This window comes from Orcinus orca, chromosome 1, assembly GCF_937001465.1.
Source record: "Orcinus orca chromosome 1, mOrcOrc1.1, whole genome shotgun sequence".
Lineage (NCBI taxonomy): Eukaryota > Metazoa > Chordata > Mammalia > Artiodactyla > Delphinidae > Orcinus > Orcinus orca.
Genome location: NC_064559.1, coordinates 205,760,058 through 205,786,539, shown reverse-complemented (window position 1 = coordinate 205,786,539; position 26,482 = coordinate 205,760,058). Strand labels below are relative to the sequence as shown.

The following is a 26,482-nucleotide window of genomic DNA, read 5'->3' as shown; positions in this document are numbered from 1 at the left end:
TGCTAATAAAGCCATACAGGTGCAAGCCACCACTTCCTGGGCACTTATCACAGGTTAGTGTCTTCAAGGTCACACGAGTGTAGTCAGAGAGCTGAAGCTGTCTGGTGGAGACACGGCCCACAGCCTGCTCTCCCAGCCGTAAACCACTACTTCCGGATATTAAAAATGGGATGCACCAAGCCGCTCGTTCCATAGATGGAGAAAAGCGAGGTCAAGTGACCTGTTCTAGGTCCCACAGCTTGTGCCAGATCGTGGGCAACCCGGCTCCTCGACACAACCACTTCCCTCGGCCCTCCTGTGGCCCAGAAGGCGGCCTCTACGATGCACAAGAGAACCCAACGCGACAGAGAAGGGTCCGCTCACTTCGTTCTTAAGTCCAGCCCATCCACGGGAACCCAGGAATCATGTGGGAGGGCCCAGACCCCGACCCCTACCCGCGGCGACCGGAGCTAGGGGGCGTGGTCTCGCCTGCGCCTCCGCCGCCCGCCCCTGGTTCGGCCCCACTGCGCGCGCCCCTCGCCTGGTCCCACTGCGCGTGCGCGTCCCTGACCCGGGAGGGGGGCCCCTTCTGCGCGCGCGCGCGCGCGCCGAGGCCTCAGGGGTCTGAGGCCGAGGTCCCGCGGCTGCAGCGCCCTCGCGGACAGTGACGAGTCTCGGGTTGGGCCGGGAAGGGTCGGTCGGGCCGGACCTGGCCTCGCGCCTTCCCCGTTCGCCGCCCCCGGCGTCGCTGGCGAAACCCGAGCGCGCGTCAGGCTCGGGGCCGCGTGACGCGCCCCTGTTAGGGTGGGCCCGGCGGGCGGAAGAGGATGCGTGGGGACCCCGCTTGGCCTGAGCTCGGCCCGGAGCACCGGGCGCCCTGCGCAGACCCCGACGTTTCCCGGAGAAGCGGCCGGCTCTGACGGGCGAGATGAAGTAAGCTGCATCCCCCGCTTTCTCTCCGGCTCCTTTGGCCGCAGGAATTATTTACAGCCCGAGGGTGACCGCGTGCTCGCGCCCAGCCGAACCCGCAGGCCCGGGACGCCGGCCCCTCGTGGCTGTGAAATCCTTGGGCGTTCAGTTGGGAAGAGTCACCCCAGCCACCACCCACCCGCATTCCCTTCTCCGCCTTCCTTCCGCGAAATAAATTATTGTTCGCTTCTGCCTCCGTATATCCCCTGACGCGGCAGTTGTGTTTGGTGGCGGGTGGGCAGGAGGCAGCCAGGCGCGGTCGAGGCTGGTCCGGAGGGGCCGGCGGCATCCCCTTTCCTAGGCTTTCTGCAGTTCAGTTCAGTGAGAGGAGGAACTTGCGGCTTCCCCACTCCCCCACCCCGGAATCTGCTTAATCTTTGGCATTAGTGCTCAGGTTTCGATCAGCGTTTCAAACACGTCCATCCAGTGAATGGTTTTGCAGAAGTAAACCTATCTGGGTCTCTGAAAATCTGCTCACTCAAACTTGAATGTGTAGCTGGAAGTGAGAACTTCTGGAAAAAACATAAGCCGAAATTGCTTGTCCCCCAACCCTCTGTCCCCTCCTCCCACCAGGCCCGTAACTCGTGAAAGGTAGCCAATGAGGGAAACCTGGGTAGACCAGGTGTATTTTTTTTCCATGTATATTTTATTTTTATTTTTTTATTTTTATAGATCTTTATTGGAGTATAATTGCTTCACAATACTGTGTTAGTTTCTGCAGTTTCTGCTGTACAACAAAGTGAATCAGCCATATGTATACATATATCCCCATATCCCCTCCCTCTTGAGCCTCCCTCCCACCCTCCCTATCCCACCCCTCTAGGTCCTCGCAGAGCACAGAGCTGATCTCCCTGTCTATGCTGCTGCTTCCCACTAGCCATCTATTTTACATTTGTGTCAATGCCACTCTCACTTCACCCCAGCTTCCCCCCCCCACCCCGTGTCCTCAAGTCCACTCTCTATGTCTACATCTTTATTCCTACCCTAGGTTCATCAGTACCATTTTTTTTGTTTTTTAGATTCCATATATATGCGTTAACATACGGTATTTGTTTTTCCCTTTCTGACTTACTTCACTCTGTATGACAGACTCCAGGTCCATCCACCTCACTACAAATAACTCAATTTCGTTCCTTTTTATGGCTGGGTGACAGTCCATTGTATATATGTGCCACATCTTCTTTATCCATTCATCTGTCAATGGACATTTAGGTTGCTTCCATGTCCTGGTTATTGTAAATAGAGCTGCAGTGAACATTGGGGTGCATGTGTCTTTTTTTTTTTTTTTTTTTGCGGTACGCGGGCCTCTTACCGCTGCGGCCCCTCCCGCTGCAGAGCACAGGCTCCGGACGCGCAGGCCCAGCGGCCACGGCTCACGGGCCCAGCCGCTCCGCGGCACGCGGGATCCTCCTGGACCGGGGCACGAACCCGCGCCCCCTGCATCGGCAGGCGGACTCTCAACCACTGCGCCACCAGGGAAGCCCGCATGTGTCTTTTTGAATTATGGTTTTCTCAGAGTATATGCCCAGTAGTGGGATTGCTGGGTCATATGGTAGTTCTATTTTTAGTTTTTTAAGGAACCGCCATACTGTTCTCCATAGTGGCTGTATCAATTTACATTCCCACCAACAGTACAAGAGGGTTCCCTTTTCTCCATACCCTCTCCAGCATTTATTGTTTCTAGATTTTTTTTTTTTTCTTTTTTTTGGGTTTTTTTTGCGTTATGCGGGCCTCTCACTGTTGTGGCCTCTCCCGTTGCGGAGCACAGGCTCCGGACGCGCAGGCTCAGCGGCCATGGCTCACGGGCCCAGCCGCTCCGCGGCATGTGGGATCCTCCCGGACCGGGGCACGAACCCGTGTCCCCTGCATCGGCAGGCGGACTCTCAACCACTGCGCCACCAGGGAAGCCCTCTAGATTTTTTGATAATGGCCATTCTGACCGTTTTGAGGTGATACCTCATTGTGGTTTTGATTTGCATTTCTCTAATAATTAGTGACGTTGAGCATCTTTTCATGTGCCTCTTGACCATCTGTATGTCTTCTTCGGTGAAGTGTCTATTTAGGTCTCCGCACATTTTTTAATTGGACTGTTTGTTTTTTTGATATTGAGCTCCATGAGCTGTTTGTTTATTTTGGAGATTAATCCTTTGTCCGTTGTTTCATTTGCAAATATTTTCTCCCATTCTGAGGGTTGTCTTTTCATCTTGTTTATGGTTTCCTTTGCTGTGCAAAATCTTTTAAGTTTAATTAGGTCCCATTTGTTTATTTTTGTTTTTATTTTCATTACTCTAGGAGGCGGGCCAAAAAAGATCTTGCTGTGGTTTATGTCAAAGAGTGTTTTTCCTATGTTTTCCTGTAAGAGTTTTGTTTTTTTAAAGTATATTTACTTATTTATTTATTTTTGGCCGCATTGGGTCTTCGTTGCTGTGCATGGGCTTTCTCTAGTCGTGGCGAGCGGGAGCTACTATTCGTTGCAGTGCGTGGGCTTGTCATTATGGTGGCTTCTCTTGTTGCGGAGCACAGGCTCTAGGTGCGACGTCTTCAGTAGTTGTGGCACGCGGGCTCAGTAGTTGTGGCACAAGGGCTTAGTTGCTCCTTGGCATGTGGGATCTTCCCGGACCAGGGCTCGAACTGTGTCTCCTGCATTGGCAGGCAGGTTCTTAACCACTGTGCCACCAGGGAAGTCTTCTTCTAAGAGTTTTGTAGTGTCTGGTCTTACATTTAGGTCTTTAATCCATTTGGAGTTTATTTTTGTGTATGGTGTTAGGTAGTGTTCTACTTTCATTCTTTTACATGTAGCTGTCCAGTTTTCCCAGCACCACTTATTGAAGAGGCTGTCTTTTCTCCGTTGTATGTTCTTGCCTCTTCTGTTGTAAATTAGGTGACCTTATGTGCGTGGGTCTATCTCTGGGCTTTCTATCTTGTACCATTGATCTATATTTCTGTTTTTGTGCCAGTACCATACTGTCTTGATTACTGTAGCTTTGTAGTATAGTTTGAAGTCGGGGAGCCTGATTCCTCCCTCTCTGTTTTTCTTTCTCAAGATTGCTTTGGCTATTTGCAGACTTTTGTGTTTCCATATGAATTGTAAACTTTTTTGTTCTAATTCTGTGAAGAATGCCATTGGTAGTTTGATAGGGATTGCATTGAATCTGTAGATTGCTTGGGTAGTATCGTCATTTTCACAATATTGATTCTTCCAATCCAAGAATATGGTTTATTTCTCCATCTGTTTATGTCATCTTTGATTTCTTTCATCAGTGTTTTATAGTTTTCTGAGTACACATCTTTCGCCTTCTTAGATAGGTTTATTCCTAGGTATTTTATTATTTCTGTTGTGATGGCAAATGGGAGTGTTTCCTTAATTTCTGTTTCTGATTTTCCGTTGTTAGTGTATAGGAATGTCAGAGATTTCTGTGCATTAATTTTGTATCCTGCAACCTTACCAAATTCATTGATTAGTTCTAGTAGTTTTCTGGTGGCATCTTTAGGATTTTCTATGTATAGTATTATGTCATCTGCAAACAGTGACAGTTTTACTTCTTTTCCAGTTTCTATTCCTTTTATTTCTTTTTCTTCTCTGATTGCCATGGCTAGGACTTCCAAAACTATGTTGACTAAGAGTGGCAAGAGTGGAATCCTTGTCTTGTTCCTGATCATGTGGAAATGCTTTCAGTTTTTCACCATTGAGTATGATGTTTGCTGTGGGTTTGTCATATATGGCCTTTATTGTGTGGAGGTAGGTTCCCTTTATGCCTATTTTCTGGAGAGTTTTTATCATAAATGGGTGTTGAATTTTGCCAAAAGCTTTTTCTGCATATATTGAGATGATCATTGATTTGTTAATGTGCTGTATCACATTGATTGATTTGTGTATATTGAAGAATCCTTGCATCCCTGGGATAATGCCACTTGATCATGGTGTATGATCCTTTTAATATGTAATTGGATTCTTTTTGCTAGTATTTTGTTCAGAATTTTTACATCTATGTTCATCAGTAATATTGGTGTATAATTTTCTTTTTTTGTGATATCTTCTTTTGGTTTTTGGTATCAGGGAGATGGCAGCTTCATAGAATGAATTAGGGAGTGTTCCTCCCTCTGCAATTTTTTGGAAGAGTTTGAGAAGGATGGGTGTTAGGTCTTCTCTAAATGGTTGGTAGAATTCGCCTGTGAAGCCATCTGGTCCTGGACTTTTGTTTCTTGGAAGATTTTTAGTTACAGTTTCAATTTCATTACTTCTGATAGGTCTGTTTATATTTTCTAATTCTTCCTGGTTCAGTCTTGGAAAATTGTCCCTTTCCAAGAATTTGTCCATTTCTTCGTGGTTGTGCATTTTATTGGCATATACTTGTTTGTAGTAGTCCCTTATAATCCTTTGTATTTCTGCAGTGTCAGTTGTGATTTCTCCTTTTTCATTTCTAATTTTATTGATTTGCGTCCTCTCCCTCTTTTTCTTGATGAGGCTGGCTAAGGGTTTATCAATTTTTGTTTATCTTCTCAGAGAACCAGCTTTTAGTTTTATGATCTTTGCTATTGTTTTCTTCGTTTCTATTTCATTTATTTCTGCTCTGATCTTTATGACTTCTTTCCTTCTATTGACTTTGGGTTTTCTTTGTTCTTCTTTCTCTAGTTGCTTTAGGTGTAGGGTTGGATTGTTTATTTGAGATTTTTCTTGTTTCTTGAGGTGAGATTGAATTGCTATAAACTTCTCTCTTAGGATTGTTTTTGCTGTCCCATAAGTTTTGGGTTGTCGTTGTCATTTGTTTCTATGTATTTTTTTATTTCTTATTCGATTTCTTCAGTGATCTCTTGGTTATTGAGTAGTGCACTGTTTAGCCTCCATGTATTTGTGTTTTTTTCAGTTTTTTTCCTGTAATTGATTTCCAGTCTCATAGCGTTGTGGTGAAAAAGTTGCTTGATACGATTTCAATTTTCTTAAATTTTCTGAGGCTTGATTTGTGACCCAAGATGTGATCTATCCTGAAGAATGTTCCGTGTGCACTTGAGAAGAAAGTGTATTTTGCCACTTTTGGGTGGAGTGTTCTATAAATATCAATTAAATCTGTCTGGTGTATTGTGTCATTTAAAGCTTGTGTTTCCTTATTTATTTTCTGTTTGGATGATCTGTCCATTTGTGTAAGTGGGTTGTTAAAGTCCCCTACTGTTACTGTGTTATTGTTGATTTCCCCTTTCATGGTTGTTAGCATTTGCCTTATGTATTGAGGTGCTCCTATGTTGGGTGTCTAAACATTTGTAATTGTTAATATCTTCTTTTTGGATTGATCCCTTGATCATTATGTAGTGTCCTTCCTTATCTATTGTAACAGTATTTTAAAGTCTATTTAATCTGATACGAGTATTGCTACTCCAGCTTTCTTTTGATTTCCATTTGCATGGAATATCTTTTTCCACCCCCCCCTTCACTTTCAGTCTGTATGTTTCCCTAGGTCTGAAGTGGGTCTCTTGTAGACAGCATATAGATGGGTCTTGTTTTTGGATCTATTCAGCCAGTCTGTATCTTTTGGTTGGGGCATTTAATCCATTTACATTCAAGGTTATTATTGATATGTATGTTCCTATTACCATTTTCTTAATTGTTTTTGTGGGTCTTTTTCTTCTCTTGTGTTTCCCACCTAGAGAAGTTCCTTTAGCATTTGTTGTAAAGCTGGTTTGGTGGTGCTGAATTCTCTGAGCTTTTGCTTATATGAAAAGCTTTTGATTCCTCCATTGAATCTGAATGAGATCCTTGCTGGGTAGAGTAATCTTGGTCGTAGGTTTTTCTCTTTCATCACTTTAAGTGTATCCTGCTACTCCCTTCTGGCCTGCAGAGTTTCCACTGAAAAATCAGCCGATAACCTTATGGGATTCCTTTGTATGTTATTTTGTGTTTTTCCCTTGCTGCTTTTAATATTTTTTCTTTGAAGTTAATTTTTGTTAGTTTGATTAATATGTCTTGGTGTGTTTCTCCTAGGGATTATCCTGTATGGGACTCTCTGTGCTTCCTGGACTTGGGTGGCTATTTCCTTTCCCATGTTAGGGAACTTTTCCATTATAATCCCTTCAAATATTTTCTCAGACCGTTTCTTTTTCTCTTCTTCTTCTGGGACCCCTGTAATTCGAATGTTGGTGTGTTTTGTGTTGTCCCAGAGGTCTCTGAGATTGTCTTCAATTCTTTTCATTCTTTTTTCTTTATTCTGCTCCTCAGCAGTTATTTCTGCTTTTTTGTCTTACAGCTCACTTATTCGTTCTTCTCCCTCCGTTATTCTTTATGGATTCCTTCTAGGGTATTTTTCACTTCAGTTATTGTGTTGTTCATCTCTGTTTGTTTGTTCTTTAGTTCTTATAGGTCCTTGTTAAACATTTCTTGTATTTTCTCAATCTGTGCCTCCATTCTATTTCTGAGATTCTGGATCATCTTTACTATCATTACTCTGAATTCTTTTTCAGGTAGATTGCCTATTTCCTTTTCATTTATTTGATCTTGTAGGATTTTACCTTGCTCCTTCATCTGGGACATATTTTTTTGCCATCTCATTTTTTTTTTTTTTATGAGTTGGATTGTGTTGTGTTCCTGTCGTACTGGTTGTTTGGCCTGAGGCTTCCAACACTGGAGCTTGTAGGCTGGTGTGTAGAGCTGGTCTTTGTGCTGAGATGAGGACCTCCGGGAGACCTCACTCTGATGAATATTCCCTAGGGTCTGAGGTTCTCTGTTTGTCCAGTGGTTCATATTTGGAGCTCCCATCTCAGGAGCTTTGGCCCAACACCCGGCTCGTGAACCAAGGTCTGGCACTCTGTGTCGGGTGGCAAAAAAAAAAAAAAAAGAGAGAACAATAACAAAGTAAAAAAATTAGACTAGGAAATGAACAGATATGTTAGAAAGAATATAAAAATAAAAATATAGATGAAACAACAACCAGAAGGTAAAACAGAACCGCAGTAGTAAAAAAGAGGAGGAAAAAAAAAAAAGGTGGAAAAGACCTTGGCTGTGGAGGGCAGGGCCTAAGCAGGGGCGGGGTTTGGGTGGTGGGCGGGGCCTATGCTTAGGCCCACAAGGCTGGAAAAGGCCCCGGGAGGTGTGGGGGGTGGGGCTTAGGCTCAGTGGAACAGAAGGGACCCAGGCGTGCCTCCCGCCTCTAGTCTCAGGGGGCGGGGGAACCCCACCTGGGAGCCCAGAATGCTTCCCACGGTCGAGTGGGTGGAGCCAACACCCTCTGCTCCTCTCCCGCTCCCGCTCCTCTGGTCATGGAGGGCCCCTCCCGCTTGCCTTTCCTGTTCTCCCCCCCCCCCCCCCCCCCCCCGCCTGCCTCCTACGCCCCCAGGACAAACGGGGCCCTGAGGGGGCCTCTGAGGGCGGGCGTAGGACCCAGCCCAATAACTGGGCGGGCTTCCCCAGCCGACTGGGCAGAGGAAATGCTGGGCGTACTCCCCCCCCCCGATCCGAGCCCCCAAGGGTCCCTCCAGGCGTGGGGACCCCTCCCCCCTCTCAGCCACCCCCCCCAGGGGTGCCCTCCAGCCTCCAATTCTCCTCCCCGCTCAGTCCCCCCACGTCCTACCGGTTCGTTTGGGGGTTCCTCCTGTCTCCTTGGGCGTCGAGGTCCCCCACCAGCATCCAGCAGGCTGGGTGTATTTTAAATTATGTTGTACATTTTCTACAGTGATCAGCTTATGAGGCTAATCTTTTGGCAAGTTTTAGGAGCACCTGAGATAAAAAGGCTCAGTGTTTGGCATGCACAGAGCTCATTTTTAGTATTTTGTGTACATGTTTCTTTGAGGTACATAACTGCTCAGCAAATAACCACTGCAGGCAAACATTCAAAGTTATTTTTATCCAAAGACTAGAATTTACTAAGTGACTCTTATTGTCAGATGGTTTTAGGCTGTTTAAAAGGGAAACAGTCAAATCTGTGGGCACAGGGAAACCAGGAGGCACCTTTGGTCATCTGTGGCCCACCCACTTCTCACTTTATTGATGGAACGAGGCAGAATGTCACTGCTTCTTGCCAGATTCCACCATGGACTCTGCCAGGCCCTAACCCCCGGACAGAGCAGGATGTCTGGTTTTGCTTTTTGTTGCCCTGAGCTGGGAGCTGGGTGGCCCTCTGTCTAGGAGACCTCTTACCACCATTACCTCTCAAAGTATTTTCACCGTCATGATACGGGGGGTTTTCCCCCAGACATTAAAATGAGGTGGACGATCCCCATTTTCCACCTGGAGAAAAGGCCCTGAGTAGTTAAGTGAAAGGCCCAGGGCTGCAGAGTTAGAGGTTTACTCTACTCCTGTATTCTTTGGGCCAGATTATAAACCCCTCATGGGCTGGGGTGGGGACTTTTTTTAACCATCTCAGCATTATATCCCTTTGATTTTTTCATCGGTATGACTGGAAGGGCACAAAGTTGTCGATGTGCTGTTCCTTGGCACTTTTTTCTGTTGTGGGAAGTTAACTGGTTCTGCAGCAGTTCCAGGAGACGAGCGGGAGAAGTCGCCTTACTCATGATGTTCTTGGTTTAATAGTGACAGAGGCTAACATTTCTCGGGTGCTTACGGCGTGCCGAGCACCGTGCCAAGTGCTTTATATGGACCGTCTCCTTTCGTGCTTCTCATCGACTTGTTTTCCCACTCTGTGGTCAAGGTTGGGAGAGGTTAAATAACTTGTGTAAGCTCACACAGCTACTAAGTAGCTAAGGAGTACAGAAACGAGCCCTTCCCTGACAAAGGGCCTTCCAGGTTTAAAGAAAGCAGCTCAGGCTTAAATACACTGTTTTCGTGACGTTAGAACGAAGGTGAGCGAATCACTGTTGGAGTGGACATGGGAGGCCACGGCCATTCACAGCAGAGAAGCAGAGCTGCCGACCAGCTTGGGTCGCTTATGTGAGTGTTTAGACCACTGTCATTCCAGTCTTGGAGGGGAGCAGAATCAGTGTCCATACTAAAACAGTGGTTTTTTTTTTTTGTGATTTACGTACTTATTTTTGGCTGCGTTGGGTCTTCACTGCTGTGCGTGGGCTTTCTCTAGTTGCGGCGAGCGGGGGCTACTCTTCATTGCGGTGCGCAGGCTTCTCACTGCGGTGGCTTCTGTTGTTGCAGAGCATGGGCTCTAGGCGCACGGGCTTCAGTAGTTGTGGCGTGTGGGATTCAGTAGTTGTGGCTCAAGGGCTCTAGAGCGCAGGCTCTGTAGTTGTGGCGCACGGGCCTAGTTGCTCCGTGGCATGTGGGCTCTTCCCGGAGCATGCAGGGCTCGAACCCGTGTCCCCTGCATTGGCAGGCGGATTTTCAACCACTGCCCCACCAGGAACGCCCCTAAAACAGTGTTTTAAATTTGCTATTTGGGGTTGTAGTCACACGTTTTACAGGTAGGTGGGAAGTAAGTGCTGGAACCAGGCTGCCTGTATTCAAATCCTCTCACCTCTGAGCTGCCTGACCTTCAGTAAGTTATTTTATCTTTCTGCACCTTAGTTTTCTCTCTACTCATTCTAAAAATGGGGACAATAATAGTACCTGTCTCATAAGCTGTGGCAAGAATTAAATGGCATGGTGCCTGTGAAGCTCTTAGCCCAGTATTTGGCATTTAGTTAAATGCTCTATATTCTCTTTTATTGTTCATAGTATCATTTCAGGTAGTGAGCTGCTGCCATTGTGTGCTGTGTCACAGTGCGTGAAGTCACCATTAGAGATTTATTCCTTCATGCCATCATTCACACGCAGGTGCTCATACACAGGTGATGGTGGTCTTGGGCAATGGGAATTCTTTTGTTCATTCAGCAAATATTTATAGTGTACCTTCTGTGTGCCAGGCCCTGTTTTGCCAGGCCCTGGAGGTGGGCAGTGAACAAAACACAAAAACCCTTGTCCTCATTGGAACTTACGTTTTTGAGGGGGGGGGGTGACAGACAATAAACAAAATAAATATACTTATCACATACAGATATGTACTACGGGGAGAAATAAAGCAGGGGATGAGATGAGGGTTGGAGGTTTATGATTTTACTCAGAGTCGGCTGAGAAAGCCTCCCTGAGAAGGTGACATTTCAGCAAAGAATTGCAGTTAGTGAGGGCGTGGGCCACGTGGACACCTGCAGGGAAAAGTAGGTCAGGCAGCGGGAACAGCAAGTACAAAGGCCCTGAGGCAGGAGGATGGGTGGCTGGAGCCCAGAGAGGGGCAGATCAAAGAGATAGGAGAAACGATCAGAGAGGTAATAGATGGGAGGCCAGAATGTGTAGACCCCGCAGGCCACCGAACAGAAGAATGACACGATCTGACTGATGCTATAAACAGATCACTCTGCTGGGTTCGGGCGAAGATAGAAACGGGAGGCCAGTGAGCTGGTTCCTACAGTGGTCCAGACAGAGGTGATGGTGGCTGGGACCAGAGTGCAGAGGTGGAAGGAGGTGAGAATGGTGGGAAGTAGTTGTATGCTAGATAAGTGTTGGTCGCAGAAACTATAGGACTTGCTGACAGATCGGATGACCGCAAGGTTTCTGGCCTGACACCTGGAAGGTTTGAGGTGCCATTTGCCAGGGATGGGGAAGATCTGCATTTGGAGCATTTGGGGGATAAGGCAGTTCAGCTTTGAACGTGGTTAAGTCTTGCGGGCACCCAGCTGTTGGTGTCAGAGTAGTAGTTGATTGTATGAGAAGGGAGTTTAGGGGGAGAAAGTCCAGACTGGAAATAACCACTTGGTGTATGGGCATTTGTGTGCTGGTGAATGTTTAACAACCTCTGAAAGGGTGGCGGTTGGTGGTGGGGAGGCAGGTTGATGGCATTTGCCGACAGACACCTGCTGTGTAAATGTTCCCACGCTGGCCAGCCTCCAGCACACGTTACAGAGTATCTATCTTCACCTTACGGACACAATAGGTTAAATAATGTCAAGAGCATAGATAATAGTAAAATGAAGTAAATCAATTAGGGAGTGTTGAGTATTTAATACCTTTGTTTGTTTTGTTTTAAGAGTTTTATTTATTTATTTTTTTCTTTGGCTGTGCCACACTGGCTTGTGGGATCTTAGTTCCCTGACCAGGGATTGAACCCGGGCCCTTGGCAGTGAAAGCTTGGAGTCCTAACCACTGGACCACCAGAGAATTCCCCTAATCCCTTTGTTTTTAGTATAACTTCTTTGGTTATAAATTTGTGTAATTCGGTTTTCAATAATGGCTGTGTTTAACAACTGACTTGACAAATGCCTGAAGATTTAGCCGTGGCATCTTGTGTGCAGTGGCTCCAGCACGCCATTTGGGCCACAGGGACCCAGGATTGATACCTAACGAGGTGATGGGAATAAGGATTCTCTGAGATTAGGGAGGAAAAAGCCTCAGAGCTGATCTTATGGATTCTGTCCCCTGTCCAGCCTCGAGGGGGACGCATGCAGGTCACAGTTCATCGTGAAGGGTCCGGCTGGCATCTGCTTGGGGATGTACGGAGGACCCAGAACGCAAAGGAGAGAGTGCAGGAAACACGTTGGAGTTGGCGAGTAGAAGGGACGGGGCACTTCCCCTTGTACTTTAGCTAAAAGTCACCTTTACTTTGAACTCTTGTTTTACTCCCATGCATTCTTCTAAACATTCCGAGCTCCTGAGCTGTGATTTGAAGGAAATCCCCCTTCCTCCTGCTGGGCAAACAGAAGGTAGAGGTCAAAGGTGTCCACGTGGCATTGGGAAAGGGATCAAAGCGGCAGCAGACACTGGTGTTCACCTCCCAGCTCCTTTCTCCTGCCGCTTGTCTGCTGGGACCAGAGGATCAGAGGTGCTTCGTCCTGTGGCTTCCCAGAAACGGCTCTGCCGCTGGAGCACCCGCTCAGGCCGGGGCTGTGCCGGGACTGGTCCTGGGTGCACCCCACATCTGCCTCTTTCACTTTGGGCAGAACAGACAGGAACCCCGCTTCTGGTCCATACCCTCTGGCTGGCCACGTCAGTGCTCACAGCTTTGGGGATGTTAGCAGAGCCGCACTTTACAAGGTGAGTCTCCCAGGTTGCCCGGTAGGAACCCCTCACCCTGGAGCTGGGGGCAGCGAGAGGTGCCCTGGACTCTGGACGTGGGCCCGGTCAGTCCCGACTCTGGGATGAGCTTTGTCACCCCCAGAGGATGCCTCCGCGGCACCGCACTTGGTAGCGTAGTGTGTTTCTGGCAAGTATCTTGAATAATAATTGTTGTAAATGAAATCGCATCCTCCACACACTGAAGTTATAGCTTCGAAGAGTTTGGCCTTAACTTCTGGGTGACACTCAGTTATCAGCTCCATGCCTCCTATTTCAGTCCTTTATTTCCTGGCCTAAGGCTGTAGGCGCTAAAGTGCCCTTACAGAAAGGCTGTGGCCGTCTCCCTGATAATAGAGATGTTATCTCCTTTCCTTGGAAAACAGAGTTTAGGAGCAGGAAAGTGCTGTAGAGGTCCTTTAGCTCCATCTCTTCACAGATGGGGAAACTGAGGCCCACCAGGGTACATGCATGTTCAAGGTTACGTGGTGTTTAGATTCTTCTGGGGAAGGATCATCATGTGTTCCAATCCACAGTCTAATACACTGTCCTCCTGTCCTGGAGCGGCTCAAACTCTGCACTAATAGTTTTCTTATTTATTAATTAAAAATAGAAGCGATGCATAGCAGGATCAGCCGTTGGAATGCCGCTTCCGTGTCTTTTCTAAGTTCACGTATGTAATCTTAGTAGGGGTTGTATTTCACAGCCCGTTCCTCTCAGAGCAGGCAAGGAGGCAGGAGGAAGTGCTTCAGAAAATCCTGCAAAAGCAGAGCCTTGCAGCCCAAGAGCAGTTTAGGCCACAGGTGGGTGTAGAGCCGTCTGGTTCCCTGTTACCTCCCCTCTGCTCCAGAGTGGGGACCCTGACCTCGACTTTGACGTAATTGGGCTTCTCTGAGCCTGTGTATTCTGTGTCGGGGCAGCAGGGAGGACACCTGCGCACCCGTCTTCCTCCTCTCAGGGTGTAAGGACCAGCAGATGCTGGGGTGTGTCCTGTGCTGTCTGCAGGGCGGGGCTCTGTAGACCCTGAGAGGAGGAAGTGGCAAGGCTTTCACCATCTCAGCTCATCTGTGCAAGCCTCCATTGGTTTGGGGGTGTTAGCCCACTTGTAAGGTGAGGACTGCCTGGGTGACTTAATTGGGTTACACAGCTCAGAGGTAGCCTTGAGCCCATCCTCTTACCCAAAGGCCCCCTTCCTCCACTCGACTAAGAGAGCTGTTTAACATAGTGACTGGGGCCTCAGGCTCTGGGACTCAACAGTTGACTTCACCTACTGTTTCCTCATCCATAAAATGGGCATCCTTGCAGAACTCCTTCCCAACAGTGTTTTTTTTATTTTTTTTATTATTTTTTTTTGCGGTACGCGGGCCTCTCACTGCTGTGGCCTCTCCCGTTGCGGAGCACAGGCTCCGGACGCGCAGGCTCGGTGGCCATGGCTCACGGGCCCAGCCGCTCCGCGGCATGTGGGCTCTTCCGGGACCGGGGCACGAACCCGTGTCCCCTGCATCGGCAGGCGGACTCTCAACCACTGCGCCACCAGGGAAGCCCCCCAACAGTGTTTTGAGGGAAGGTTGAGATAGTGCATTTACGTCGTCTGGCACACGCTGACTGCTTGGTAAATGTCAGGTGTTAGGCTCGAGGTCGTTAGCAACCAGGTTTTGCAGGGGGATGGGCAAGTCTCAGCCGTTGGAGGCTGCTTTGAAATACCCGTGCTTGCACCTGCCCTGGGCCTGCTGGATCAGAGGTTCATTGCCTTGGTGAAGGGAGTGGGAGGTAGGTTGAAAACCTTCCAAGTCATCTGATGCTCCGCTGACAACAGCCCTGGCTCTGGGCTTCACTGCTCAGTGTCCCAGAGCCCTTCTCCTCGCAGTGGGCTCTTTGGACCAGATTTCAGCACCTTAGGCCCCATCCCCAGATCCTCTGCATCAGAATCTGCATCTTAAAAAGCTCTGCAAGAGATTCATAAGCACATAGAAGTTTGAAAAACAATGTTAAGGTTAAAAAACATGGTGATAAGAAAACCAAACACACAGAGCCACACCCCCTGACTTGTTTAGGAAAGGGTGGTTCCCTGGTTGTTTAGCAGCCACAGAGTAAGCAACCATGTTGCAGTAACTGATATTTCTGATCTGTGTTTGTTTAAAGGAGGCGGGGGCGGGGTGGGGGGAATGACGTAAGCAGGAGATAAGGGCGGCTAACCTGGGAACTTGGAGCCGGGACAGGGCTGGGCAGGGAAGACCGCAGCCGACTTCAGAGTCAGAACAGGGTTAAATAGAGGCCCGGGGGTCGGCTCAGGCCGAGTGGCCAAGCGTCACGGCTTTCTGCAGTTTTCTGGGCTGGGGTAGACGTGCTGGCCCTCGGGGCTCCCTCGCCTGCCCATCCAGGCGCATCCAGACCTCTGGCTACCAGTATCCGGGCAGGAGCTCTGAGACGCGGCTGCCAGCTGGCTGCTCCTCCTTCTCCAGGCTGTTCTCTGGGCTTCAGATTTCTCACTGCCTCTTTCCTGCACTGACCTTGCAGCTTTCCCTTCCCTCCAGACAGGGGCGGCTGCCAGGTGAGAAAGAAATGCTTGCAAGGCCAAGGACAGGACAGCAGGAGGAGAAAGCGGAATGGTTCTCCGGGCCGTCTGTGGATTTGGGCGTGAGCGCACATAAAGGGGCAGCGGAAGAGGAGGCTGGGGGCTGCTCATGTGGTCCCTTGGTCCTTCAGTTAAAGCTCCAATGATGGGAATGTCTGGTGTCCTATAGAACTGGTGCAGACACTGTTGCTGGAACCTCATCTTGGTTTGGCCACTAACCAGGGCCATCTTGGAGATGGATCTCAAGAGAGATGGGGAAGGGGCAAAGGGCAAAGTGAGAGGAGGGGGTCGATGTCAGAGTCAGGGGCAGGTCTGGCCCCTTGATATAGGGGATGGTAAAGGGATGTGGGAAGGTCTGCAGGGCCTTTGCAGAAGCCCTGCTATTTCTTTAAACCTCAGTGTCCCTATCTGTATAACTAGACTGTAGCCTCATTGTTGAGGATTTTGTTAATCCTTTATCGGTAGAATACTTGCTATATAATAAGTGCCGTATAATAATTATTACTGTTCCTTCGTCAGTCCTCCCACACCCCAGACTGGGCCCCGGTCCCCCCACCTATGTCTGAGAACCCGTGTTGCTTTCCTCCCGCTTCCTCTGCCTTTCCTTCAAAGCATTGGCCTTGGCAGGAAACTGGAGAATGGGAGAGCCATGGAGTAGGAGTCGAGCGTATCAAGCCCTACAGCCTTGGTCAGAGCAGAAGGCCAGAGAAATTAAACCCTCTGGTGCATTTGTGACAGGTCCAAGGCCTCTCGCCTTTCCTGCATGTCAGCTGCTTCAAATTTGAGGCTGAAACCTAGCCAAGAAGTTAGGCTAACCTTGGCGAGGCTGCGGTGTGTAATTGCTACCCGTCAGCCCTGGAGCCAGGGAGCCTGGTGCCTGCCCGGCTCCCCGCTTTCGCACCATGGGACCTTCACCTTCCTGAGCCTCAGCTTGTCTATCTGCAAAATGAGGGGGGGTGCTATGATAGTACCCCCTCCACTGGTTCTTTTCAGGGCTCTTGTCTGGATTCAGTGAGAGCCAATGCACAGAAGCGCTTAGCTCCGTGTTGGGCACCTGCTAGCGTTCAGCGTTTGCTGCTATTAGCAATATTCCATAATGATAGCTGCACTTATGTAGTGCATTATAGGAGATAGGCATTTTCCTAAACAGGTTTTCAATGTTAACTCATTTTATCCTTTTAACAGCCCTATGGTGTAGGTACCACTAATACCCCCATTTCCGATGAGGAAACTGAGGTACAGAGAGGTTAAATAATTTTTTTTGAAAATGTTTGTTTATTTATTTTATTTTGGCTGCACTGGGTTTTAGTTGCGGCACACGGGATCTTTCAGTTGTGGCATGCCTGCGGGATCTAGTTCCCTGATCTAGTTCCCTGGGGATCAAACCCAGGCCCCCTGCATTGGGAGCATGGAGTCTTACCCACTGGACCTCCAGGGAAGTCCCAGAGAGGTTAAATCATTGTTCAGAGTAAGGGTTGAGCTGGGATTCAAACGCAGCCAGTTGGTTCCAGAGTCCGCGTTTTTGATCACTGTGCTGTAGCAGTGATTAGTGATCATTTTGTGCTTGGAGCCCAGTTGACAAGGGAAGAGCAGAGGAAGAAGTGAGGGGGCAGTGATGTCTCCTTCCAAAGTTCCAGCCATCATGCAAGACCAAGGCCTGCTGCTCCGATGGTCCCGGCCACCCGTGCTTTGCGGACGAGACTGGCCTCGGTCATAGAGTGGGCAGCTCCAAGTGCACGGCTGCACTGGGACCTCCCTGGGGGCTGGTGCCACCTTGCCCTGCTCCTGCAGCAGAATGGCCCACCTCTAGCAAGTGGCGTCGTCCTTGCGTACGGGGCAGGCTCCTGACCCACTGAGGCAGAAAAGCCAAGCTGCTCAGGAGGGAGAGGGAAGCTGTGGGACTGTAACATTTTCCTGAGAACAAGGTGGCTGTTTCTTGCCAGGCAGGAAGCGTTTGACAACCTAGAAGTGTGTTTCCCTCCTGCATCGCAGCCGCCTGAGCCGTGTCTGATCCTTCCTTGTTCCTTGTCTGTCTTCCCCATGTGCCCCAGGCACGCAGGCGCTTGGAATATGCTCACGGCGGCTGTGTGCATGGCCCTGCTGGGCTGCCTGCAGGCCCAGGAGCTCCAGGGACACGTCTCCGTAATCCTGCTGGGAGCCACCGGGGACCTGGCCAGAAAATACCTATGGCAGGGGCTGTTCCAGCTGTACCTGGAGGAGGCGGGGAAGGGCTACAGTTTTCGCTTCCACGGGACTGCTCTGACGAGCACCAAGCAGGGCCAGGAGGTCATAGCCAAGGTCCTGGAGTCCCTCTCCTGCCCCAGGGACACAGCTCCCGGTCGCTGCGCTGAACTCAAGGCTCAGTTCCAGCAGCTGAGCGAGTACCGCCGCCTGAAGACACCTGAGGACTATCTGGCCCTGAGCAAGGACATTGAGGCCCGGGTCCAGCACGAAGGCCTCCGGGAGGCCGGCAGGATTTTCTACTTCTCGGTGCCCCCCTTCGCCTATGCAGAGATTGCCCGCAGCATCAGCAGCAGCTGCCGCCCAGGCCCAGGTGCCTGGCTGCGCGTTGTCCTTGAGAAACCCTTCGGCCACGACCACCGCTCAGCCCAGCAGCTGGCCGCAGAACTTGGGAGCTTTTTCCAAGAGGAGGAGATGTACCGGGTGGACCATTACCTGGGCAAGCAGGTGAGCCTGCAGCTAGGAGCCTGCTGGGGTGGAGGCAGCTGGTGCAGGTACACCCCGTCCACAGGGCCACACCGATGGCGGAATTGGTCCTGAAGGCGTTGTGAAATCTGGGCTCCCATGGTCATCTTGACTGTGGGCAGGAGGTAAGAGGCCGGAGGAAAGGCGGTGAGTGGCAAGGGCAGGACTGCTTGGCCCATGTCCACTTGTCCAGCCACCTGTTCTTTAGTGTATCCTGTCCTCTTTGTTTCCCAGCCAGGGTTCGGGCTCTGACGTCTCCGCGTTGCCCTGCGTTCTCTGCAGAGGGGGCCCTGAGACTCTGGGGTGTGGACCTGGCTTCCAGCTGGGCGTGCTGCGGGAATTAGAAGTAACCACCTTACTCCGCACCCATCGGCTCTTTCTCAGTACCTTTTTCTTCCTGAGTTCTGTTTTGAACCAGAAGGCTGGTAACGAGATCTTAAAATGTAATAGGGACCCTAAGTCCATGCTCCTCATCCAGGCCCTGTGGTGGAGCGAGGGGCTGGCCTCCTGGGTGATGCTAGTCAGCTGGCCAGTTCTCTCCGAACATACCTTCAGGGCCCCTTCGGGACGCCTCTTCCCGGAAACCGCAGCAGAGAATACACGAGCACCTGTGTTCTCTGGTGCCGACCAGGACGTGGGCCCAGGGCCACGGGGGCGGGGGGGGGGCGTGCATCACGTAGTCATCTGGGGCAGAGGCATCGCCTCCGTCCAGCCCTGTTTGGAGTTGCAGTATTCCAAAGACAGGTCCTCAGGCCACTTGCCCATCCTGGTAGGTTTTTTCACTTGTTTATGGGAAAAATTAGAAAAACAAAACCAAAAACTGGATGGTATTCAATTTGAAGCTTTTCTTGCTCCATTTTTAGTGTTAAAATATCTCTTTTATTAAAAATTGAGGATAATAGAAGATAGAGAATCCTTAGATATTTTCTTTCTTTGCAAACTAAAAAGCTGGTAACCCTGTATAGTGACTGAGAGGCTTCTGGAGTCCTTACCGGGCTGTGAAGCCCTGGCGTCCAGGGACCGCTGCTCCCGAGAGCGTCTCTTCTGAGCAGGGGGCAGAGAGGCTGGGGGCCCTTCCTTGGGTCAGGATTCCCTCTTCGTCCTGAGAGGAGCCACAGCACCACAGTCTCCTTCCCTGGCAGGTGGTGGCCCAGATCCTGCCTTTCCGAGACCAGAACCGCAAGGCCCTGGACGGCCTCTGGAACCGGCACCACGTGGAGCGGGTGGAGATCATCATGAAGGAGACCGTGGACGCAGAAGGTGCGTGAGTGGTCGCCGCCCCGCGTCTGCTGTGAGGCGTCGGCCCGCAGGACTGGAGGGTCTGCCAGGCCCCCGCGCCTTGGCCAGTGCTCAGAGGGGAGCTTTTGCCGGTGTGTGGTCTCCCTCCAGGGCCTGCCGTGTGCCCAGCTCTGGGTCATGCTATACCCTGGGGTACCTGCAGGCAAAGCCCACGTGGTCATCGCTGCCCTTAGGGAGCGTGCAGTCCCGTTAAGCAGCCTTGGCCCAGGTGCTGAAACACTGGCCGGCAGTGAACCCTGGGAGGTAAGCTGGCTTTCCTGTGAGTGTGGTGGAGACCGGCAGCTCGCACGAGGGCTCCCGGGCTCGTACGCAGTGGTTGTATCAGCGGCCCCCTCTGCCTTCTCCTCCCCCCTGCTCGCCTCCTGTCCCTCCTGTGCATTCGCTCTCAGCTCACTGGTCACTCGGTTGGGGAGCCCTCTGCTGACCGTCCCGACAAGGTCCGCTTCTGCCGCACACTCAGAGCGCACGTGCCTCCCTTCCCTGCCCCTCTGCGCTCTTGGCCTCGTCTCATCCCTGCCCCATCTGTCTTTCCCAGCTCCTCGCTGGTACCTGGCACACACCTGGGAAGTGCTGACCAAACACCGCAGGAATGAGCGGTGTTGACCTGGGAGTCGGGACACCTGAGTGTCAGGCCTGTCTCTGCATCCGAGTGACCTCAGCACGCCCATTCCTGTCCCTCATCTGTGAGGCCAGCGGGTTGTGTCAACAACAGCAGCTGAGGCCCCTTTGAGCTCCAGCGTTCTGTGATTCCATCACGTCTTGTGAGCATTGACTGTGTGTGTTCAAAGCATCGGTTCTAACCCCAAATCATTAAAGCTAATTCTTACTGTTTGCTGATGCCCCCAGTAGCCATATGAGATGGGCACTGTTATTAGCTTCCACCTACAGACGAGGTTTGGTGACGAGCCCAAGGTCACGGCCGGAAGTGGTGGAGCCGGGTCCTGGTCCAGGCAGTCTGGCCCCGGCACCAGGCTCTGCACCACTGCAGTCAGCTCGTCCCCACCACTGTGTTCCGCAGCCTGGGCGGCAGTGCCGGAGGCCACCGTCCCCACCCCACAGTGTGTGCCTGGGCGGAGGGGAGGGCCCCTCGGGCCTGGATGGGGGACCAGGAGGTCAGTCTCTTTCTCTTTCCCTTGGTGACTCTCTTCAGCTTTCTCCCCTTTGTCTTTGAACGTGTGTTAGTGCTATGGAAGCGCTCTGGGGGCTGCAGTGATGAGAGGTGTGAAACCCAGCCGCGGTCCCCTGCTACCTCAGGGGTTCACTGGGGGAGGGAATATATCAGGACAGGCTCCACAGTGATGATGCAGGTGGTGCTTTGGGGCCGGGGCGCTGGGCTGGGGTGTCAGGCAGGAGGCAGCCCTCGAAGGGCTTTGCTGTCATTTGGGGGAGCTGGGCTTCTCCATCTGGAACCCATATGAGAAAAGAGGTGCTCTCCCCACTGCCGTGAGCCTTCGTGGGTCTCGGGGATCCTTCCCAAGCCTCCCACGTGTCCCCTCCTGTCCTCAGCAAGGGCTCAGGCCGTGGGTTTCCTCCTTGTGCCTGTGTGTGTTGGGTGTCCTGGCAGGACTGAGGGCTGCGCTGTGCCCTGGCTTCATCTGCAGAGAGATGAGCTATAGATCCGGCACTGAGAGTGTGGGGCGGGATGGGAGGAGGCCTCTGTCACCCCAGCTGTGGGCCAGGGGCAGGGGCCAGCACCTCTCTGCCTGGGCTTGACACGGGGTCTTCTCTCCTAGCCCATTTCTGGCAACTCCTTCCCGGGCCCACCCTGGGCTGGGGAAGAGCCGTGATGTCTGGAGTTACCAGTTGGCGTTGTTGCCTCTTATTTCTTCCAACCCTGCCACCCCATCCTTCTTACTATCTGATGTCATTTGCAGGATCCCTGCGGAGCCAGGGGCTAGGCAAACTGCAGGCCTGCTTATCCTTGCGAAGGTACCTTTGGATGTTGGAGAAAGGAAAACAGAAGGCAAAACAGAAAGGCAGGGAGAGGCCTGGGCAGGTCTGTTTGCCACGGCAGGCCTACGGCAGGGAGAGTCTCGGGTTTGAACGGCAATTTAACAGCTGAGGTCCAGGAAGGAGGGTGACGCTGCGCCTCTGCCTTCAGGGCTGCTGTGTGTGACCAAAGCTCAGGCCCTGTCGCCTTCGGGGTGTGGGCTCCGACAGTGGATCTCACGGCTGCTAACCCCAGAGCACGTGCTGCTCCACTTGGCCCAGAGGCAGAGAGAGACAGAGCAGGGCAGGCAGCGGGGACCCACCAGCCCTGAGGGGCTTGCAGCCAGAGGGGGATAGTTCAGCCCACTGTCCTTGTCAGAGGTGGCCAGCAGGACTGCAGCTGTCCTGGGTGCTGGGTCTCCCTGGTTGGCCCATTTATCTGCTGGTTGGATACACAGGCATTGGTAGTGTATGGTGGGATGACTTCCTGCCTCTGTGCTCATCCCCGCAGGGTGGGGCTGTGGACCTGGGTCCTCGGTAACAGTGAGAACAGAGGGTCTCTTCTCCTCTGTGTCTGTGTCTGTCTCTTTCCCTCCCTGCCCCCCACCTTCTGTCTGCCTGTCTCTCTTTCCCCTGGGGCTCGGGAACCCGGAATGCCAGGCTTCTCTGCATCCCGAGGAGGCGGCCTGGTACAGCCCTGTGGCCCCAGCACGGATCCTTGCTCTCCCCTCTGCGTCCTGTTTTGGAGCCCATCCCCCAGGGAGGTCCTGCAGGAGCTGGGGCTCCTGCAGCCGCCCCACCATGGCCAGTAGGCCCCGTCCCAGCACATCAGGGCCTCGGCTGTGCCTCCTCGTGGGGTTGGGGGCGGGAGGCTGCAGGAGGAGAGACTGCCCTCCCCGCCAGAGGTCACAGAGTCTTGATGTCGTTTGATGAGCTCAGCAGGCGAGCTGCCGCAGCAGGACTGAGCGTGGCCAGCAAGCGTCCAGGCAGGATTCCGAGCCGCGTGGTCTGGCCGTTAAGCAGAAGGACAGAGTGTGGCGGCACTCCCCCTCCCCCGTCCCCCTCGCTGACTCCTGTGCCAGGAGGCCCGGGATGGCCCAGCTCCTGGTGGCAGCCTAGACTGCGGCCTGCGTGCTGGAAAGGGAGGGGCTGCGGGCGCTGGCACGGGGGCTGCTGAGCTGCACGGTGGTTTGGATGTCTCCCCGGCCCCCAGCCCCACCACCAGGCCCCCGGCTCCCCCGCTCCGCGGCCGTGGGAGAGGGTTTTCCTCCTTTTCTGCCGTAGCCCCTGGCCCAGAGGAGTTTGCTGCAGTCAAGGCTGCTGCATAGGCAGGAGGGGGAGAGAGCAAAGGGGAGGCGGGAGGAGAAGCGGTCTTTCTGCAGCCCCAGCGCTCAGCCTCATCTGGGGTACGCCTCTGGGGAGTCCCCGTCCAGTGAGCCCCTGAGCGTCACAGAAACCCTGGGTACCTGCCGGGGTCTCCTGAAGCAGCACTCCGGGCTGTCCAAAGCGTGACCTTGTCTGGGCCACTAGCCTGTGTGTGGAGGTGACCCCTGCCGGCCCTCATCGCGGCCACTGGGAAGGGCTCTGCTGAAAGGGGGGCTGGTCGCTCATGGACTGAGGTGCAGCTGTGCAGACCAGGCTGCCCTTTCTTCCGGGGGTGCTGGGATGTGGTCCCAGGTCGGTGGCCCCTCAGAACCCAAGCTCCTAACCACTGCGCCTGCAGCCCCTCTGTCCAGGCCGTCGGCAGTTGGCCTTCCTGCCAGGGTGTGCTCGGGCTGTCTCTCTGCTGCCCTAGATTCCCCTCTGGCTGGAAGGCTCTTTTTTTTTTGCAGGGGAAAGGAGGGAGACTTCTTGAGGACAGTGTAGCTGTCACTGCTTTGGGAGGGTCCCTGTTCTGACATTGGCATGATGCCCGTTGACCTCTGAGGGTTGGAATGATCATTCCGTACCCCTCACTGAGGGACCAAGGCAGCCAGCATCCTCCCAGGTACGCACCAGCTGTCTTGCCTCCCAGCCTGGTGTGAGAGGAGGGGCTGAGAGGTCGCTCAGCTCCCCTACCAGCCGTCTGTAGGGCTGTCTGCAAGGTGAGCCCAGGGCAGCTGCCGGGCCTCCAGCCCGTGGACCCTCGCTCTCCTTGGCCCTCCACCTTTTTATTTTTAGCCATCCCAGAAGCTACTGGTAGAGATGGCAGCTGGCTTTTAGGTTTTTTTTTTGTTTTGCTGGGAAAATCCGGATCTCCCACAGTGTGGAGGCAATGAGGAGGGGGTTTCTGGTCCCAGATCTGAAGGCTGCATCTTCAGCACAATCTCTACGTAATGATGGTAACCCCTGTTACCTCTCTCTTGGGATTGTTTTAAGGATTAAAGCAGATAATGTGCATGGAAATACTCTACAAAAGGAGATGCTGTTCTCCTTCCAGGTTGGCAGGGAGGGGAAGCAGCAGTGTTCTCCGTCTCTCTGGGCTCCACGTGGCTTGTAGGTGACTTGCGTTGGGTTATATAAAGACCTGTAATGGATCTGCAATTCTCTCTTATGCCCATTTTTTTTTTTTTTTTTTTGCGGTACGCGGGCCTCTCACCGTTGTGGCCTCTCCCGTTGCGGAGCACAGGCTCCGGACGCGCAGGCTCAGCGGCCATGGCTCACGGACCCAGCCACTCCGTGGCATGTGGGATCTTCCCGGACTAGGGCACGAACCCGTGTCCCCTGCATCGGCAGGCGGACTCTCAACCACTGCGCCACCAGGGAAGCCCTCTTATGTCCATTTTTCACATAATATTATCCTCTCTCTCACTTACATATGTATTTAAATTTCCATGTATTGACAATTTGTGTAATATATACCTTTCAGTAGCTCTGTGATTCTGTTCAATTCTGTTTATATCACAGAATATGAATTATTCTATTATTAGGCATCTCAGTTTCCACTTTTTGCTATTTTAAATAGTACTTTGCACGCTTAAAAAAAATTAAGATACTATTGACACACCGTAAAATTCACCCTTTTTTAAAGCGTACAACTCAGTAGTTTTTAATATATTCACACAGTCACGCAGCCATTATCTAATTCTAGAACATTTATGAGTGTTCTAAAAAGTATTTCTTCTTAAAGTATACTTCTGAAGTGGAATGACTAGGCCTGAAGGGTGAAAACGACTTCATGGCGGTCATTACCTTTCGGACTGTTTTCCAGAAAATTCTCAACAGCAGCGTCCATCACTAGTGGTATTCCTACAGCTTTGCCCGCATCGGGCGCCCCCGTCTCCCCTGTTCCTGCCGGTTTGGTAGGTTTGCAGCAGCTCTTCTCAGGCGTGTGGGACACAGCTGCTTCTGCCTCACGTGGGGTGCCGCCCCGTGAGGTTTCGGAGGGCAGCACGACCAAGGGGCAAAGTGACGGGTCTCCTGTGCTTGTGATCCTGTGACTTGGACGAGCTCTGGGTTTCAACAGTTTGGGAGCCAAGTTCATAGGGGTCTTTGTTCCTGTCGTCCCACCTGGTCATGCTTTATTCTGTCCTTGTTCACGTATTGATGGGTTTTTACCCCTCAGCTTTCAACCTAGGAAGGATGCTAGGAGTCATTATGGATCATTTTCAGGAAAAATCAGTCCACGGTAACTGGTGGTAACCAGAAGAAATCACATTGTTGGGTGCCGTCAGGAGGACCAGCCCCTACCTTCCTCTCCCTGCCTGTCCCCTCCGCCATGAGGTGCGAGCGCTGGGCCTCATCACTCCGCGTTAACTGGAAGTACAGCTAAGCAGGAAGGGATCAAAGTCCACAAACGTATGGGCCGTGCTAAACACAGGCGCACCTCCACCCCATCCCGAAGCTTGAGATTAAGGAATGAAGGAAGCTCTCTTTTACACAGCGTGTAGTAAACCTATGAATGCGTTCTCCCCAGGAGTGAGAGAGGATAAAAATAGGAAGGGGGCCGTTTAGGGATTTGCTGAACTAATGACTAGTAAGCAGATGACAGGGCTTTTTAAGACTTTGCTGTATTCTCTCCATAAAGAATTCATCTGTTCTCAAAGCTTTAATTATCCTCTTTACACTCTTTAATCTCCTGTATTTCATTGATTCTAAGACACACATTTTTACATATTTGAACCTCTCTAAAGCTGGGTTTACCATTGATGAGGTGATATCGTTGAATTGGCAGCCTGTTTCTTAGTGGTGACAAAATAATGATGCTTTCACCATCATTGGCATCTTTGATGTGATGAGATTTAGTCTATCTCCAGCATTCATTGCCTTCCCAAGCCCTAGTATCATACCTCCAGCTGCCCTTGAGATATTTTCACCGGGTGTGTGTCACCACGTCAGACCCAGCAGATTTAGAACTTAAACCATCATTGCATTTTTCTCATGAGATACCGTCTGCTTTTTCTAACTTCTTTATTTTCAAATGGTGAGCATTCTCTGAGTTGCCCAGCTGGTAGCCTTTCTCTCACAGCCCCTGTAATAATAACGCTGGCCAATGTTCATTAGTGTTCCCTGCGTGCCAGGCACTGTTCCAAGCCCCATTAATCCTCACAGCAGCCCTACAAGGCAGGTACTGTGACCAGTCCTCTTTCATATGTGACGTGGAGCCACTCGCCCGGGGTCACAGGGCTGAAAGGTGGCAGAGTGGGTCCTCGAACCCGAGCAGCCTGGTTCCAGAGACTCCAGATCACGACTCCTGCACTGCCTTTCATGGATCCAGCCCGTGACCGTGCGGTCTTCACTCACGCACTGAATAATGTCTCTGTTTCACTGTTTGCTCTGGCCCCTGTTGCTTCCTTTGATTGCAGCAAAAGCTGCCCCGTTGATTTCGTTTCCACCAGTCCCCTCTCTGTTCATCTTGCCAATCAGAGATGGCTTAATCTTCCCACAGCGCCTCCTTCAGGGGTCCACTTCCCTACTCTTCACACCGTTTTTTAAAAAGTTTTATTGATATACAACCCACATATCATACAGTTCACTTATTTAAAGTTTACAATTCAGTGGGTTTCGGTGTATTCACAGAGCTGGGCATCCGTCACCACGATCAATTTTAGAACATTTTCATCACCCCGCAA

The 26,482-nt window shown here is 51.4% G+C and overlaps 1 protein-coding gene across 5 annotated transcripts in view; it reads left to right on the top strand.

The window, feature by feature from the left end:
- Window positions 1-313: 313 nt before the first annotated feature.
- Window positions 314-26,482, top strand: part of H6PD (hexose-6-phosphate dehydrogenase/glucose 1-dehydrogenase) — a 38,734-nt gene continuing 12,565 nt past the window's right edge. For 3 of the 5 annotated variants that reach the window (XR_007478120.1, XR_007478119.1, XM_049711467.1), the window contains exons 1-3: window positions 8,409-12,904; window positions 17,549-18,185; window positions 19,346-19,463. Coding sequence is in view for 3 of the 5 variants with exons in the window: in XM_049711467.1 (XP_049567424.1) it covers window positions 12,495-12,904; window positions 17,549-18,185; window positions 19,346-19,463 (1,165 nt within the window). In the remaining 2 variants the exon portion in view is untranslated. Of the gene's footprint in view, window positions 913-8,408; window positions 18,186-19,345; window positions 19,464-26,482 lie in introns of those variants that run through there. The other 2 variants (XM_033432868.2, XM_049711471.1) reach the window with 2 other exon arrangements.